Source organism: Anomaloglossus baeobatrachus, chromosome 12, assembly GCF_048569485.1.
Source record: "Anomaloglossus baeobatrachus isolate aAnoBae1 chromosome 12, aAnoBae1.hap1, whole genome shotgun sequence".
In the NCBI taxonomy this organism is placed as follows: Eukaryota; Metazoa; Chordata; class Amphibia; order Anura; family Aromobatidae; genus Anomaloglossus; species Anomaloglossus baeobatrachus.
The window spans coordinates 21,010,856-21,027,119 of NC_134364.1; the positions used below are offsets into that span (position 1 = coordinate 21,010,856).

A 16,264-nucleotide genomic window follows, 5' to 3' on the forward strand; every position below is an offset into this window, starting at 1 on the left:
ACTGTGGTTATTAAACCTGGTATTGGTACTTTTGGCAGTGTAGACAGGTGCCAAGTCCTGCTGGAAAATTAAATTTTCATCCCCATAAAGCTTGTCGGCAGAGGAAAGCATGAAGTGCTGTAAAATTTCCTGGTAGACGCTGCGCTGACTTTGATCTTGATAAAACACAGTGGAGCTACACCAGCAGATGACATGGATCCCCAAACCATCACTGATTGTGGAGACTTCACACTAGACCTCAAGCAGCTTGGATTGTGGCCTCTCCACTCTTCCTCCAGACACTGGGACTGTGATTTCCAAATAAAATGCAAAATTTACTTTAATCTGAAAACAACATCTTGTCCCACTGAGAACAGTCCAGTTCTTTTTCTCCTTGGCCCAGGTAAGACGCTTCTGGCATTGTCTATTGATCATGAGTGGCTTGACACAAGGAATGCGATACTTGTAGCCCATGTCCTGGATACGTCTGTCTGTGGTGGCTCTTGAAGCACTGACTCCAGCAGCGTCCACTCCTTGTGAATCTCCACCAAATTTGTGAATGGCCTTTTCTTAATCCTATCAAGGCTGTGGCTATCCCGGTTGTTTGTGCACCTTTTTCTACTACACTTTTTCCTTCCACTGAACATTCCATTAATATACTTGGATACAGCACCCTGTGAACAGCCAGCTTCTTTAGCAATGACCTTTTGTGGCTAAAGGTCGCTTTAAATGCTGCGACATCGCTAGCGATCGCACCCGCCCCTGTCATTTGTGCGTCACGGGCAAATCGCTGCCCGTGGCAAACAATATCGGAGCTACGCGTCACACATACTTACCTTCCTAGTGACATTGCTGTGGCTGGCGAACAACCTCTTTTTTAAAGGGGAGGTTCATGCGGCGTCACAGCGGCCCGCCAATAGAAGCGAAGGGGCGGAGAGCAGCCGCATTAACGACACGCTTACCTCGTTGTTGGAGGATGCAGGAACGCTGTTGTTCGTCGTTCCTGGGGTGTCACACGTAGGGATGTGTGCTGCCTCAGGAACGCCGAAAACCTGCGTCCAGCACCAGCAACGACATTTGGGAAATGAACGACATGTCACAACGATAAGGTGAGTATTTTTGATAAATAGCGGTCGCTCGTAGGTGTCACACGCAACGACGTCGCTAACGAGGCCGGATGTGCGTCATGAATTCCGTGACCCCCAACGACATCTCGTTAGCGATGCCTTTGCGTGTAAAACGGTCTTTACCCTCCTTGTGGAGTGTGTCAATGACTGCCTTCTGGACATCTCAAGGAACAATGCCAATATAATGGGATTCCGTCACAATTCTTGCAGGCCAGGGACGCCTTCACCATGCATCACTTGTTACATATAATTAACGATAACCATGATAGATCTACATAGGTGCAAGACCTTGTAAATATTTTCACACCCCATATAAATATTTATAGAGCTTATTAGTTCTACTCTTCGTGTCAGAAGACATATTTATCATATTTAAAAGTTCACTTTGTGGTTTCCAAACCTATTTGCATATTTCACAAAAGAGGGGAAACATAAATGCAACATACTTTCCATTAACAGCCGGGAGACACAGTAATCCAAGGTGTAAAATAACTAACTAAATAAAAGCTGAAATCACTAATGATCAGTTCCGCCATCTGCTGGCTAATAGGGGAACTGAATCAATAATAATAATTATTTTATATATATATATATATATATATATATATATATATAGCGCCAACATATTCCATAGCTCTTTACAATTAAGCGGGAACATGTACAAGCAATAATACAGAGTAAAGCCTGCTTTACACCATACGATATCGTATGCGATCGTACCCGCCCCCATCGTATGTGCGGCACGTTCAATTTGTTGAACGTGTCGCACAGACGATTAACCCCCGTCACACATACTTACCCGTCCATACGACCTCGATGTGGGCGGCGAACGTGCACTTCCTGGAGTGGGAGGGACATTCGGCGTCACATCAACGTCACGCGGCAGCCGGCCAATAGAAGCGGAGGGGCGGAGATGAGCGGGGCGTAAACAACCCGCCAACCTCCTTCCTTCCGCATTACCGGCCGGGAGCCGTGGGACGTAGGTAAGATCTGTTCATCGTTCCCGGGGTGTCACACAGTGCGATGTGCGCTACCCCGGGTATGATGAACAATCTGACATTCAATTTTCAGGAATTGAACGACGTGCATACGATGAACGTTTTACCGTTCAATCGCAATCGCACGTACCTGTCACACACTACAATGTACCTTACGATGCCGGATGTGCGTCACTTACGACGTGACCCCGCCGACACATTGTAAGACATATTGTAGTGTGTAAAGCGGCCTTTAAGCGCCCTTTACACCTAGGTCATCAGATACATGAGGTGTGAGGGTCCTGCTCACAAGCTGCAATATCAAAATATTAAATATAAAAGTATAAAATGTCTAAACATATAAATGTAGATCTGGAGGATTAATTATTTGTATGACGGCACTCGCCGCTGTATTGTCAGTGAAAACAGATCTGGGGTTATTGTATGGCTATATTATGGGGTGGAAGAGGGGGACAGTGGAAGGGAGTGATGGGGATTAAATAAACATTCTTGCAAAAAACAGCCAGAAATCTGTCCTTAGATTCTGTTCAGTATTGTAGCTCAGTTTGATATATGTAAAAAGAAACTAGAGGTGGGGAGACAAAAGGGCGCAATAGGGTCTTACCCGATATAACAAGTGGTGATAGGAAAGGAACAGTAACACTCACCTGATAGGGTTGTGCCAGTCACAACTCCTTCAAAAGCATGTGAGTGTCCGTGCGGTTCAAGCAGCGGCCCCGTATGCACAATATAAAATGTAAAAATATACAGAAGAAAACACGGGTATATGCCGCGCTTAAAAACCACTGAGGTGGAAATAATGTGAAATTTCTCTTTTATTTACAGCATTCCTAAAAGAGAAATTTCACATTATTTCCACCTCAGTGGTTTTTAAGCGCGGCATATACCCGTGTTTTCTTCTGTATATTTATACATTTTATATGTAAAAAGAGGCAGAGCTGCAATACCGTACACAACCTGTGACAGAGGTGGCGCTGTTTCTGGAAGAATGTAGCCGCTCCCCAGAAGATGGTTGTCCAGAGTCTGCTGATTGGGGTCAGTGAGGTACAATAGTCACTGCTGGCTTTTTTAGAGGGCAGTATAGGCAGACGTGCTCAAGGCTGGACTGGGTTATGCCGTCTACAAAGTGATTTATGTGTTAAAGTGAACACGTGCACATCTTATCATCATTTTTGAGATTCCTTGCAATACCTATTGCATCGCATCAGCACTTATAAGGTTAATACATGGACCATGGGACTGATATTTGACTAACAAATCATGGACATATGCAGGACATGGCTTAATAAGTTGAGATGCTCAAAGGACTTTACTTTCTATTAGATACCAGAAAGGGGTAAATGGGCTGCAATTGGCATCATGAGCCCTGCTGGGCAGAGGGAGCAGCGATAGTATTAGGCTACATTCCCACAATCAGGAGAGTTTTTGGCGCTGCAGAATTTCTGCACCATCTCCCCACCTTATCTTACTTGCGTATTTTTTTTATTGCGTCTTTGCGTTCAGTTGCTTTTGATGCTGCATTTTTCTATCTATTTGGTGTCACCCTTTAGGTAAAGCTGTTTTGTTTTTGTAACTTCCTGGTAGACATCACTAGGTGCAGATTACGTGTTTTTAGTGCATTTGTGCCTCGTAGATGCGCCAAAAACACGTGTGTCTTTTACCTGCAGTTTTTCTGCATCTAATGCATGTCTATGGGGAAAATCTGCACAGAAAACTGAGCGCTCACACAAGAGAAATTGATGTGCTGCAGATTGTAGAAACACACCGCAGGTCAGTGTACACAGCGTAAGAAAGTAGCAGAGTGGACATGAGATTTCTATTAATTCCATCCACTGTGCTGTACTGCAAAACGCGTTTTGGACGCAGTGAAAATAAGCAATGTGAAAAACGCAAGTAAGGGTACTTTCACACTTGCGTTGGACGGCTTCCGTTGCTATCCGCAGCCTTGAGGAATTACGGTAACCGTTGCAGGAAACCGTTATATTCCTCATAGACTTCTATTAGCTATGGATAGCAACGGATGGTCTTGCATTGCATCCGCCCCACGGCGCATCAGTTGTTTTGACGCTGACCGTCAGTGACCGTCGGGCGGATGGAACGCTGCATGTAGCGTTTTTCCGCACTTGGCGGAGTGTCAAAAAAACGCAACCTGCAGGATTCCGTCGGAGTCCGTTGTTTTTATAATGGACGCCTATGGTGGCATATTCCGTTAGAATCCGTCATTTTGACGGATTCCGTTAACGCATCCGTCTTTACACAACTGCGCATGCCCAGATGTGTAAAGTCAAGGAAAAAAAAACCTATAACGGATTGCGTTATTTTGTACGATCCGTTGCATCCGTTGTGCCATTATATGCAACGCATCCGTTGCATGCGTCACACAACGTAATGCTACGGATCCCGTCCAACGCAAGTGTGAAACTAGCCTAAAAGTCATCATGGGAATGTAGGCCTAGTGGGCAACACAGAGGAGCAGTTACAGCCCATTTTTACATCTGACATCACTGTTGTGAGATCTTTTATGTAAACATTACAAACATTCGGATCAGATAGAAATTGTTACAATGTAACATGAGGATCCGTGCAGTGTCCGTGGCTCGTCCACGGGTCAATAAAGAGCGGCATTTACAAGGGGGATACGTTTCTAAAACGTAGAGGAGATTAGAGGCCTCGTCCATTATCCGAGCAAGAGACCGGAGCGCAGATCCTGGGGCCGACGCACCGTGCCGACCCTCTCATCAATAATGACAAGAGATGGACGTTATATACTGTGCATCCTCCGGGTATGCCGCACCTATAATACACCAAACCGCAACCCCTTCACAACTGGGGTGACTGTTCTTTTTTTCTTCCCTTTCTTAACCTTTCGACATAACCATACAAGAGTTTGTTTTTTGTGGGACGACTGTAGTTTTCACGATGAAATGATGAAACATACACAATGCCATCATTCTATTTTCTTCTGGTCGGCACGATATATACAGTCATATGAAAAAGTTTGGGCACCCCTATTAATGTTAACCTTTTTTCTTTATAACAATTTGGGTTTTTGCCATTTCAGTTTCATATATCTAAGCAAAAATCACAGCCTCTAGTCGCTTCCTGTAGCTTTCAAGGAGTTCCTGGATCCTGGATGAAGGTAGATTTGACCATTCCTGTTTACAAAACAATTCCAGTTCAGTTAAGTTTGATTGTCGCCGAGCATGGACAGCCGCTTCAAATCATCCCACAGATGTTCAATGATATTCAGGTCTGGGGACTGGGATGGCCATTCCAGAACATTGTAATTGTTCCTCTGCATGAATGCCTGAGTAGATTTGGAGCGGTGTTTTGGATCATTGTCTTGCTGAAATATCCATCCCCTGCCTAACTTCAACTTTGTCAGTGATTCTTGCACATTATTGTCAAGAATCTGCTGATACTGAGTTGAATCCATGCGACCCTCAACTTTAACAATATTCCCGGTGCCGGCATTGGCCACAGAGCCCCAAAGCATGATGGAACCTCCACCAAATGTTACTGTGGGTAGCAAGTGCTTTTCTTGGAATGCCGTGTTTTTTTGCCTCCATGCATAACGCCTTTTTGTATGACCAAACAACTCAATCTTTGTTTCATCAGTCCACAGGACCTTCTTCCAAAATGTAACTGGCTTGTCCAAATGTGCTTTTGCATACCTTAGGCGACTCTGTTTGTGGCATGCTTGCAGAAACGGCTTCTTTCGCATCACTCTCCCATACAGCTTCTCCTTGTGCAATGTGCGTTGTATTGTTGACCGATGCACATTGACACCATCTGCAGCAAGATGATGCTGCAGGTCTTTGGAGGTGGTCTGTGGATTGTCCTTGACTGTTCTCACCATTCTTCTTCTCTGCCTTTCTGATATTTTTCTTCGCCTGCCACTTCTGGGCTTAACAAGAACTGTACCTGTGTTCTTCCATGTCCTTACTATGTTCCTCACAGTGGAAACTGACAGTTTAAATCTCTGAGACAACTTTTTGTACCTTCCCCTGAACAACTATGTTGAATAATCTTTGTTTTCAGATCATTTGAGAGTTGTTTTGAGGAGCCCATGATGCCACTCTTCATAGGAGATTCAAATAGGAGAACAACTTGCAAGTGGCCACCTTAAATACCTTTTCTCATTATTGGATCCACCTGCCTATGAAGCTCAAAGCTCAATGAGGTTACAAAACCAATTTAGTGCTTTAGTAAGTCAGTAAAAAGTAGTTAGGAATGTTCAAATCAAGAAATTGATAAGGTGCCCATACTTTTGCACCGGTCAAATTTTGTTTAAATGCGGATTGCACATTTTCTATTAGTACAATATATCTCATTTCAATCTAGAAATATTCCTCAGTCCATCAGTTATTAGATATATGAAACTGAAATAGCAAAAACCCAAATTGTTATAAAGAAAAAAGGTTAACATTAATAGGGGTGCCCAAACTTTTTCATAGGACTGTATATATATGCAGCACCCTGCACCCTATGGTGTCAGGTGTTGCTAAGAAACAACAAAATCCCCGGCTCCTGGAGTTCAGCGCTGGCAGCCGACAACAAACATTCAAATTGTCCACTTCCCAGCCCAGGCAACAGGTTAGCAATGGATTTAGAGGGGTCGCTGCCCATTGGCTGCGACCTGCCCAATCCGGGAGCTGGAAGCTCAGGGCGGGGAGTGGTCAAAGAGTCAATTAAAAATAAGTTTTTAGTAAAAAGAAGGAGGAGTGGAGGACGGATGTGTGTGTGGAGGCTCAGGTCCACTGCAAGGGCCTGAGGTGGTCTTAGTTGGCGCATAAGGAGTGGTCGCCATGGAGTCAAGTAACAAGAACTCCAGGGACCAAGGCACGGCAGGGTACAGAGCCCTAGGCCAGGTGGAAGTTTCAGGCCCATCCGGCAAGTCTGCAGGTGACGGGGACTGTCACAGTTCATCACCACCAGCGTGTCCGGGACACAGTGGCAGAGAGGGAACCAGGGAGCGACACGAAGGTCTGGCCTCGCGTCGGTTCATGCCACCTGTCATACGGGCCAGCAGCAACAGGGGAGAGAGAATCAGGGAGAGACTCCAAACAGCTTCACGCCACAGGGATCCCCAATTACGAGGTGCCAGAGACAGAGCCAACGGAGCCACAGGACCAGCACTGGACAAAGGGAACCTGGGACCCCCGCAACCAGCACCAGGCTGCATCTTACCACCTGTGTGAGTAAAAAACTGGTTAACCTTCAGTCCCTGTGTGGTCTCCATTACTGCTGCATTCCTGCATTACGAACTAACATACTACTACAACCACCAACATCCTCCCCTGGGGCACCACTCTACTTGTGGAGAGTGATAACATCCAGGCTGCCCTATACCATCAGCCCCAGTGGTGAGATATTGTGCAGCGGCGGCTTCTACACATTGCTGCATACCGCAAGTGGCGTCACAGACATTAAAAACTAGCTATCCCATGTAAATATAACCCCTTTTACAAGCAGCCCCTGGGGTCACGGAATCGGGCACTGGCCACCACTGACATAGACTCTGAGAACCGGACGCCCGGGTCCGATCAGCTCCCCTGCAGGCCCTGGGGCGCGGCAGCTTGCTTCACGTCCTTGGGCTGCATATATATCTTTATATATAATTGCCATATTCTGTCTGTCTGTCTGTCTGTCTTGCTCCAAAATTGTGTCACAGTGACATTGTGTCCTTACAGTGACAACCGTCGGATTGGCCGCTGGGCTCGGCCTGGCCCCGCCCCTCCACACGGATTGGCCGCTTGGCTCGCCCTGGCCCCGCCCCCACATGGATTAACCGTTTGGCCAGGCCCGCCCCCCGCACGCAATGCCCGCTAGGCCACGCCCCCGCACGCGCTGCCTGCTAGGCCACGCACTCCGCACGCGATGCCCGCTAGGCCACGCCCCCGCACGCGATGCCCGCTAGGCCACGCCTTGCACGTGATGCCCGCTAGGCCACGCCCCCGCACATGATTCCCACTAGGCAACACCCCCCGCACACGATGCCCGCTAGGCCACACCCCCCGCACACGTTGGGCACCTGTACACCTCCCCCCCAGGAGAACTACTCCCATTATACTCCTCTTTCCCCAGGACTACTCCTCCCATTATAATCCTCCTATTATAATCCTCCTATTATACTCCTCTCTGAGGGGTTCGCAGCATGGGGGATGGAGCACAATGGGGAGTGCAGCATGGGGGATGGAGCACGATGGGGGGTGCAGCATGGGGGGTGGACCACGATGGGGGGTGCCCAGAATGGGGGGATGAAACACGATGGGGGGTGCGCAGCATGGGGGGTGCAGCATGGGGGATGGAGCACAATGGGGGGTGCAGCATGGGGGATGGAGCACGATGGGGGGTGAAGCATGGGGGGTGGACCACAATGGGGGGTGCCCAGAATGGGGGGATGAAACATGATGGGGGGTGCGCAGCATGGGGGATGGAGCACGATGGGGGGTGCGCAGCATGGGGGATGGAGCACGATGGGGGGTGCAGCATGGGGGATGGAGCACGATGGGGGGTGCCCAGAATGGGGGGATGAAACACGATGGGGGGTGCGCAGCATGGGGGATGGAGCACGATGGGGGGTGCACAGCATGGGGGATGGAGCATGATGGGGGATGCGCAGCATGGGGGAAGGAGCACGATGGGGGGTGCAGCATGGGGGGTGGACCACGATGGGGGTGCACACCTCCCCCCAAAACACACACACCGCCACACACGCACCGCACAACACACCACACACACACTGGGAACCACAAACACCGCCCTACACAGACACCCACACACACACAGACAATGCTGCACACACACAACACACAAACACCGCGGCACACACAAATATATGCACATACCGCGCAACACACACATTGCACAAAACATACCTCCCCCAAAACACACACACGCACCCCACACCCACACAGCCACACAAACCACGCAACACACACAGCACCACACACACACAACGCTACAGACACACAGCGCTCCACAAACAATGCAACACACAACGCAACACACAAACAACACCACTCTCACACACCCACCCCCAGACAACCCCCAGAACATTTACAGCGCCCTACACAAACACTTGGCAACTACACAAAAGAACATCTATATATAACACAAATCATACATTAACTACACAATATGTAAATTCTAGAATACCCGATGCGTTAGAATCGGGCCAACTTCTAGTATATATATATATATTTATTTAGTGGACAAACATGTCCAGAACGTTGTAAAAGAAAGTTTTGCTCGGTGACATTGAAATGAATGGGGCAGAGCTGCTATACCACACACAACCTGTGAGCAGATGTGGCGCTGATTTCGTTAGAATGTTTAGAGTCTGGGAAAGCTGGGTGACAGCTGCCTCGGCTGATGAGGATGAGCACGATATTACTTTGCACAGACATCTGTCACCGCAGCAGATGCCGGATCCTCAATGAACATTTAGGTCCCACCACTATTAATATTACATTTGTCTACTGCAGTCTAATGGGAAATGGAAAATCCGAGGGGAGGGGAGATCAAATTATATCCTCCAATCCCCGCGCCTCTTGTGCGAGTATCGTCCTTATCTCTGCTCCGGACTACAGCTGTTTGTCAGGCGGAGAAAACACGCAGCGTTCCTCTGAAGCTCTGACATTTTCCTGTAGCGTCCATTCCCGGGATGTCGGACAGTGAAGGGATGGCCGTGGGTAAGTCACAACATTTATTTTTACCTACCCTGGCCGCATAGTTTCACGTTTCATAGTCACACGGCTTTACGTTGATAGAGCAGAGGCCTGGAGTCATCAAGCCAACGGGAAAGTGAGTCCAAATGAAATGAATCACGGGACAAGGCTCCTTTAAGATCCACCATTACGCATACAGTCAAGTGTATCGACCCGATCGTAATAGACTATTTATGGGGACGGACTATGAAATATATTACTTACTAGTCGTCATCTGGGTTGTGTCAATGTAAATATTCATGCCCCCTCCCGTCCTTTCATTCTTTCTTTGGCTATAATACTGACCTATAAGAATTTCTGTGCTTTAAATATACCGCTATACAGTGAAGGAAATAATTATTTGACCCCAGCTGATTTTGTCAGTTTGCCCACTGACAAAGACATTACCAGTCTATAATTTTAAGGGTAGGTGAATTTTAACAGTGAGAGATAGAATATCCCAAATAAAATCCAGAACATCATATTGTATAAATTATATAAATTTATTTGCATTATGCAGAGAGAAATAAGTATTTGATCCCTCTGGCAAACAAGACTTAATACTTGGTGGCAAAACCCTTGTTGGCAAGCACAGCAGATGGTTTTTCTAGTTGATGATGAGGTTTGCGCACATGTCAGGAGGAATTTTGCTCCACTCCTCTTTGCAGATCATCTCTAAATCATTAAGATTTTGAGGCTCTCTCTTGGCAACTCGGAGCTTCAGCTCCTCCATAAGTTTTCTATGGGATTAAGGTCTGGAGACTGGCTAGGCCACTCCATGACCTTAATGTGCTTCTTTTTGAGCCACTCCTTTGTTGTCTTGGCTGTATGTTTTGGGTCATTGTTGTGCTGGAAGACCCAGCCACAACCCATTTGTTGTCACTCAGGATTTTATGGTACATGACTCCATCCATTGTCCCATTGATGCGGTGAAGCAGTCCTGTGCCCTTAGTAGAGAAACACACCCAAAACATAATGTTTCCACCTCCATGCTTGACAGTGGGGACGGTGTTCTTTGGGTCAGAGGCAGCATTTCTCTTCCTCCAAACACGGCAATCGTCGGGGAATCAGTCGGCGCTCGCGGTTCAGTTCTGCAAACCCGAGTTCAGTTCAGGCTGCATTCCGGAGCTCAGGTGAGAACCCCGGAGTTCAATGCAGGTAACCGCAGCCAAGCCTGGTATTACTAGCGGTTCCTCCGGTAGCCAGTCCGATTCTGAAGACAACTATCTTTAATGCAGGTAACGTGTTAGAGTCGTCTAACTGGTCTGTAGGAGCCAGAACTCTTAATGGTTGGTAGGGGGATCAAATACTTATTTCTCTCTGCAAAATGCAAATAAACTTATATACCGTAATTTATACAATGTGATTTTCTGGATTTTATTTTCGATATTCTATCTCTTACTGTTAAAATTAACCTACCCTTAAAAATATAGACTTTTCATGTCTGTCAGCAAAATCAGCAAGGGATCAAATAATTATTTCCTTCACTGTATATTGGTCTCAAATATTACCAATTGTGCCGACATGATAACAACATCGTGTGCTCGCAGAAATAAAATCTACATAATGGTATCAACATATAACAGTGCCATTCAGTACCCATATAGTACTGTTATATAGATTCTATATAACAGTACCATACAGTGCCTACATAGTAATACCATAATGTTTTTACACAATACTATACAGTGTCCATGTGATACTATTATATAGAGTCCATATAACAGTACCATACAGAGCCTAAATAATACTACCATACAATGTTCAGATAATATTGTTTTATACAGTCTATATAATACTACCATATACTGTATATCCTATATAGTAATTCCATTCAGTGTCCACACAATACTATATGGTAGTATAGAATCTAAATGATAATACAATAAAGCTACTACCTAATACCATACAGTGCCCACATAATACTTCCATACAGGGTATATTTAACTGTGTCATACACTGGCCAGAAAAACTGCTCTTACAGTGCTTACAGAATGCTGCAATAGAGTGACAGCATAACAGGGCCATACAGTGCCCACATAATACTACATTATACTACCCACATAATACATTATAGTACCCACATAATACTACCATACAGAAGCCATATAATACCGCAACTATAATAGATGCAGGGGCTGCAATGGCACCCGTTCCCTAGAGCCTAAGGGGGCCCAAAAAGATCCCTTTGGACCATATGAAAAACTATTAGTATTAAGGATCCATTATAGTTGGGGGCCTTGTTGGAGATTTTACTTTGGGCACAAGTTTTAAGTTACACCACTGACTGCCATACAATACACACATCATAATACTGCTATATAGTGCCTGGATATTACCGCTACAGAGTGAACAGATGACATATTCTGGACACAGGGTAATGAAAAGCCTACTATGTGGCTTCTAAGCGAGCAATTTTTGGCTCCATAATTTGCATTTACTACAGTATATTGTCCTCTGTTATCAGCTATAACAGGCAGGGCTACCGACCACACTTTCCTGGCCATCATTCATTTTCAGGAAGTCTGATCTGTGCGGAAACATTTCTTTCCACATTGACACCTGTATCTGACATTATACTTGCAAAGTCGGCCTGTGTTTTGCAAACCGAGATCATTCCCCCGCGAGGTCCCTGCCCCCGGGGATAAAACTTGGAACTTTTCTGTTCCTAAAAGTATTCCCTCCTGTCCAGAATCGGCCTCTGAGAGGGTCCGACAGAGTCCCCCACAAATGACTGAGTCCAATAAAAGGTGTAGACTAAGGTATTATATAATGTTGTGTGCAACAGGCCAAAATACAGTCGCACATAAGCCATTTTTTCCATAAACAGCGCCACACCTGCCCACAGTTTGATTCTGGTATTGCAGCTCCATTAAAGTGAATAGTTTTAACCTGCTATACCACAATCAACCTGTGGGCAGATGTGGCGCTGTTTCTGGAAGAGTTACTGAGCACCGCATGTAAGCTGTGATTTCCTGAGATTTCTACAGTAATGTCCATTATAAGAAGGAGCTGAGAAGTAACCTCCATTAATAATTCAGCGGCCATCCTTCTGCGGTCCCGTCTCCCCCGGGTGCTGATACAGCACAGATTTGTTGTGCAACTATTACATTTCATTCCCATAAATGATGGATGTTGGGGGCTGTCGGTGCTGGTCGGGGAACACACCGCCTATGTTCTGTGAAATGGGTGTGAATTTCTGTAATACCGCACCTTCCACGTATTGTAATAGACACGAAATATAATAATGCCAGAGAGCAGCCCCCAATTAACCCTTTCCTAGCTGGACCATGCATATTATTTTGTGTAGAGCTGCACTCCCAAAGGCGTAAACTGCAATGTAAGCAACCAACGAAGAAGGGGAGTCATCCAGAAGATAGATAGATAGAGGGATAGATATGTCGCGGGCGGAGGAGGGGACGCTGCGCTCACCCACTGCTCGGTTCCAGCTGCTCTGCTGCTGCTGCTGCTCGGTGGTGGTTCGAGCGGTGGGCCGGATCCCGGGGACTCGAGCGGCGTTCCTCGCCCGTGCGTGAAAGGGGGGTGGTTTGGGTTTAGGGATATTGTCCGTGACGCCACCCACGGTTGTGGTGAGGTTGTGACACCACCGCTGCTCTGGACGGGGATCCCGGGAGCGATGACAGGGAGCAGCTTGGATGTTGGTTCTCCCCTCCGTGGGTAGGGGGGTTGGTTGTCCCGGGGCCCGGTGAGGGGTAGGGATGTAGGCAGGCGGATTACGGGGCCTGGCGAGGTGCAGGGTCGCGGGGGCAGCGCTCAGACAATGACGAATGCAAAGTCTCCGGTAAAACAAACGGCTGGATGGACGGGTCCCACAGACGGCTGCGGTGTTGTTTCTCCCGGCAGGTTGATGGTGACTGCCTTTCCCTGCACCTGTGTAGTGTGTACGGTTCCAATGGGTTCCCACCGGTAACCCGCTCCCCAGCTTGGATGGGTGCTGAAGGAGCCCCTTTTGCCCGCAGGCTCTGGCCCTGGGAACTGAAGCCTTGGCGGTGACTGTGTTTCCCTTTACGGTTTGAGCTGTCGCCTTCAATCGGGTCTTGGCTGCTGGGAAACCCCAGAGGTTCCCTTCGCTAACGGATTTGGCAATTTCAACGGCGACTCCTAGCCTTGTCGGGGTCCGTAAGCCCTGCCGGATGGTGCTGGCTTCTCTTTGTTCACCGGTCCGGTACCGCCGGGCCACCGCCCGTCCACGGTCCTTACGGCTCACTCTAATCGGCCTCTCCTGCAGACGGTCACCACCGTCTGCCAACCTTGCTGTATCGTCCGGGCCACACACCCGGATTGCCTTCAGTCTGCTCCTCTACCACCTTACTTCCCACTTCCAAACTCATCTCTCCACTAACTAACTGCCCCTGGAGGAAGGCAACAAGGATTTTGTGTTTGGCTTCGGTGTGCCTAACCGGGGTGTGGGGTGTGTTGGTGTTGTTCTGTGACGACCTGACTTGTCCAGGGCGCCACAGATAGATAGGTAGATGGATAGATAGATGGATAGATAGATGGATAGATAGATGGATAGATAGAGGGATAGATAGATAGATAGATAGATAGATAGAGGGATAGATAGATGGATAGATAGATGGATAGATAGAGGGATAGATAGATAGATAGATAGAGGGATAGATAGATAGATAGATAGATAGAGGGATAGATAGATAGATAGATAGAGGGATAGATAGATGGATAGATAGATAGATAGATAGAGGGATAGATAGATGGATAGATAGAGGGATAGATAGATAGATAGATAGATAGAGGGATAGATAGATAGATAGATAGAGGGATAGATAGATAGATGGATAGATAGAGGGATAGATAGATAGATAGATAGATAGAGGGATAGATAGATAGATAGAGGGATAGATAGATAGATAGATAGATAGATAGAGGGATAGATAGATAGATAGATAGATAGAGGGATAGATAGATGGATAGATAGATAGATAGATAGAGGGATAGATAGATGGATAGATAGATGGATAGATAGATGGATAGATAGATGGATAGATAGATGGATAGATAGATAGATAGATAGATAGATAGATAGATAGATAGATAGATAGATAGATAGAGGGATAGATAGATAGATAGAGGGATAGATAGATAGATAGATAGATAGAGGGATAGATAGATGGATAGATAGATGGATAGATAGAGGGATAGATAGATAGATAGATAGAGGGATAGATAGATAGATAGATAGATAGAGGGATAGATAGATAGATAGATAGAGGGATAGATAGATGGATAGATAGATAGATAGATAGATAGAGGGATAGATAGATGGATAGATAGAGGGATAGATAGATAGATAGATAGAGGGATAGATAGATAGATAGAGGGATAGATAGATAGATGGATAGATAGAGGGATAGATAGATAGATAGATAGATAGAGGGATAGATAGATAGATAGAGGGATAGATAGATAGATAGATAGATAGATAGATAGAGGGATAGATAGATAGATAGATAGATAGAGGGATAGATAGATGGATAGATAGATAGATAGAGGGATAGATAGATGGATAGATAGATGGATAGATAGATGGATAGATAGATGGATAGATAGATGGATAGATAGATAGATAGATAGATAGATAGATAGATAGATAGAGGGATAGATAGATAGATAGAGGGATAGATAGATAGATAGATAGATAGAGGGATAGATAGATGGATAGATAGATAGATAGATAGATAGAGGGATAGATAGATAGAGGGATAGATAGAGGGATAGATAGATGGATAGATAGATGGATAGATAGAGGGATAGATAGATAAATAGATAGATAGAGGGATAGATAGATAGATAGAGGGATAGATAGATAGATAGATAGATAGATAGATAGAGGGATAGATAGATAGAGGGATAGATAGATAGATAGAGGGATAGATAGATAGAGGGATAGATAGATAGATAGATAGAGGGATAGATAGATAGAGGGATAGATAGATAGATAGATAGATAGAGGGATAGATAGATAGAGGGATAGATAGAGGGATAGATAGATGGATAGATAGATAGAGGGATAGATAGATAGATAGAGGGATAGATAGATAGATAGATAGATAGAGGGATAGATAGATAGAGGGATAGATAGATAGAGGGATAGATGGATAGATAGATGGATAGATGGATAGATATAGGGATAGATAGAGGGATAGATAGAGGGATAGATGGATAGATAGATAGATAGATAGAGGGATAGATAGATAGATAAAGCTATTTACATCTATAGACATTAATATGGAGTCGTCCTCTTCTACAAGATTTTGGAGGTGTCTGTTGGAGTTTTTGAACCTTTATCTAGAAGAGCATTTGTGAGGACCAACACTGATGTTGGGGGAGGCCGGTCTCACAATCTCCATTGTGTTGGATGTGGCTGGGGGTCCAGACTCTGTACAGTCAGTCAGGTTCTTCTACCAAA

General features: G+C 45.8%; 2 protein-coding genes across 4 annotated transcripts in view; one reads left to right on the top strand and one right to left on the bottom strand.

Annotated features, from left to right (window-relative positions):
- Nucleotides 1-9,946, bottom strand: part of LOC142258296 (cholesterol 24-hydroxylase-like) — a 50,147-nt gene extending 40,201 nt beyond the window's left edge. For all 3 annotated transcript variants that reach the window (XM_075330836.1, XM_075330834.1, XM_075330835.1), the window contains exon 1: nucleotides 9,830-9,946. The gene's annotated coding sequence lies outside the window, so the exon portion shown is untranslated. The remainder of the gene's footprint in view (nucleotides 1-9,829) is intronic.
- The window catches only part of EML1 (EMAP like 1), a 121,887-nt gene continuing 115,233 nt past the window's right edge, over nucleotides 9,611-16,264 (top strand). Inside the window, exon 1 of the mRNA XM_075330829.1 lies at nucleotides 9,611-9,801. Within this exon, the coding sequence (XP_075186944.1) occupies nucleotides 9,774-9,801 (28 nt within the window). The 5' untranslated portion in view covers nucleotides 9,611-9,773. The remainder of the gene's footprint in view (nucleotides 9,802-16,264) is intronic.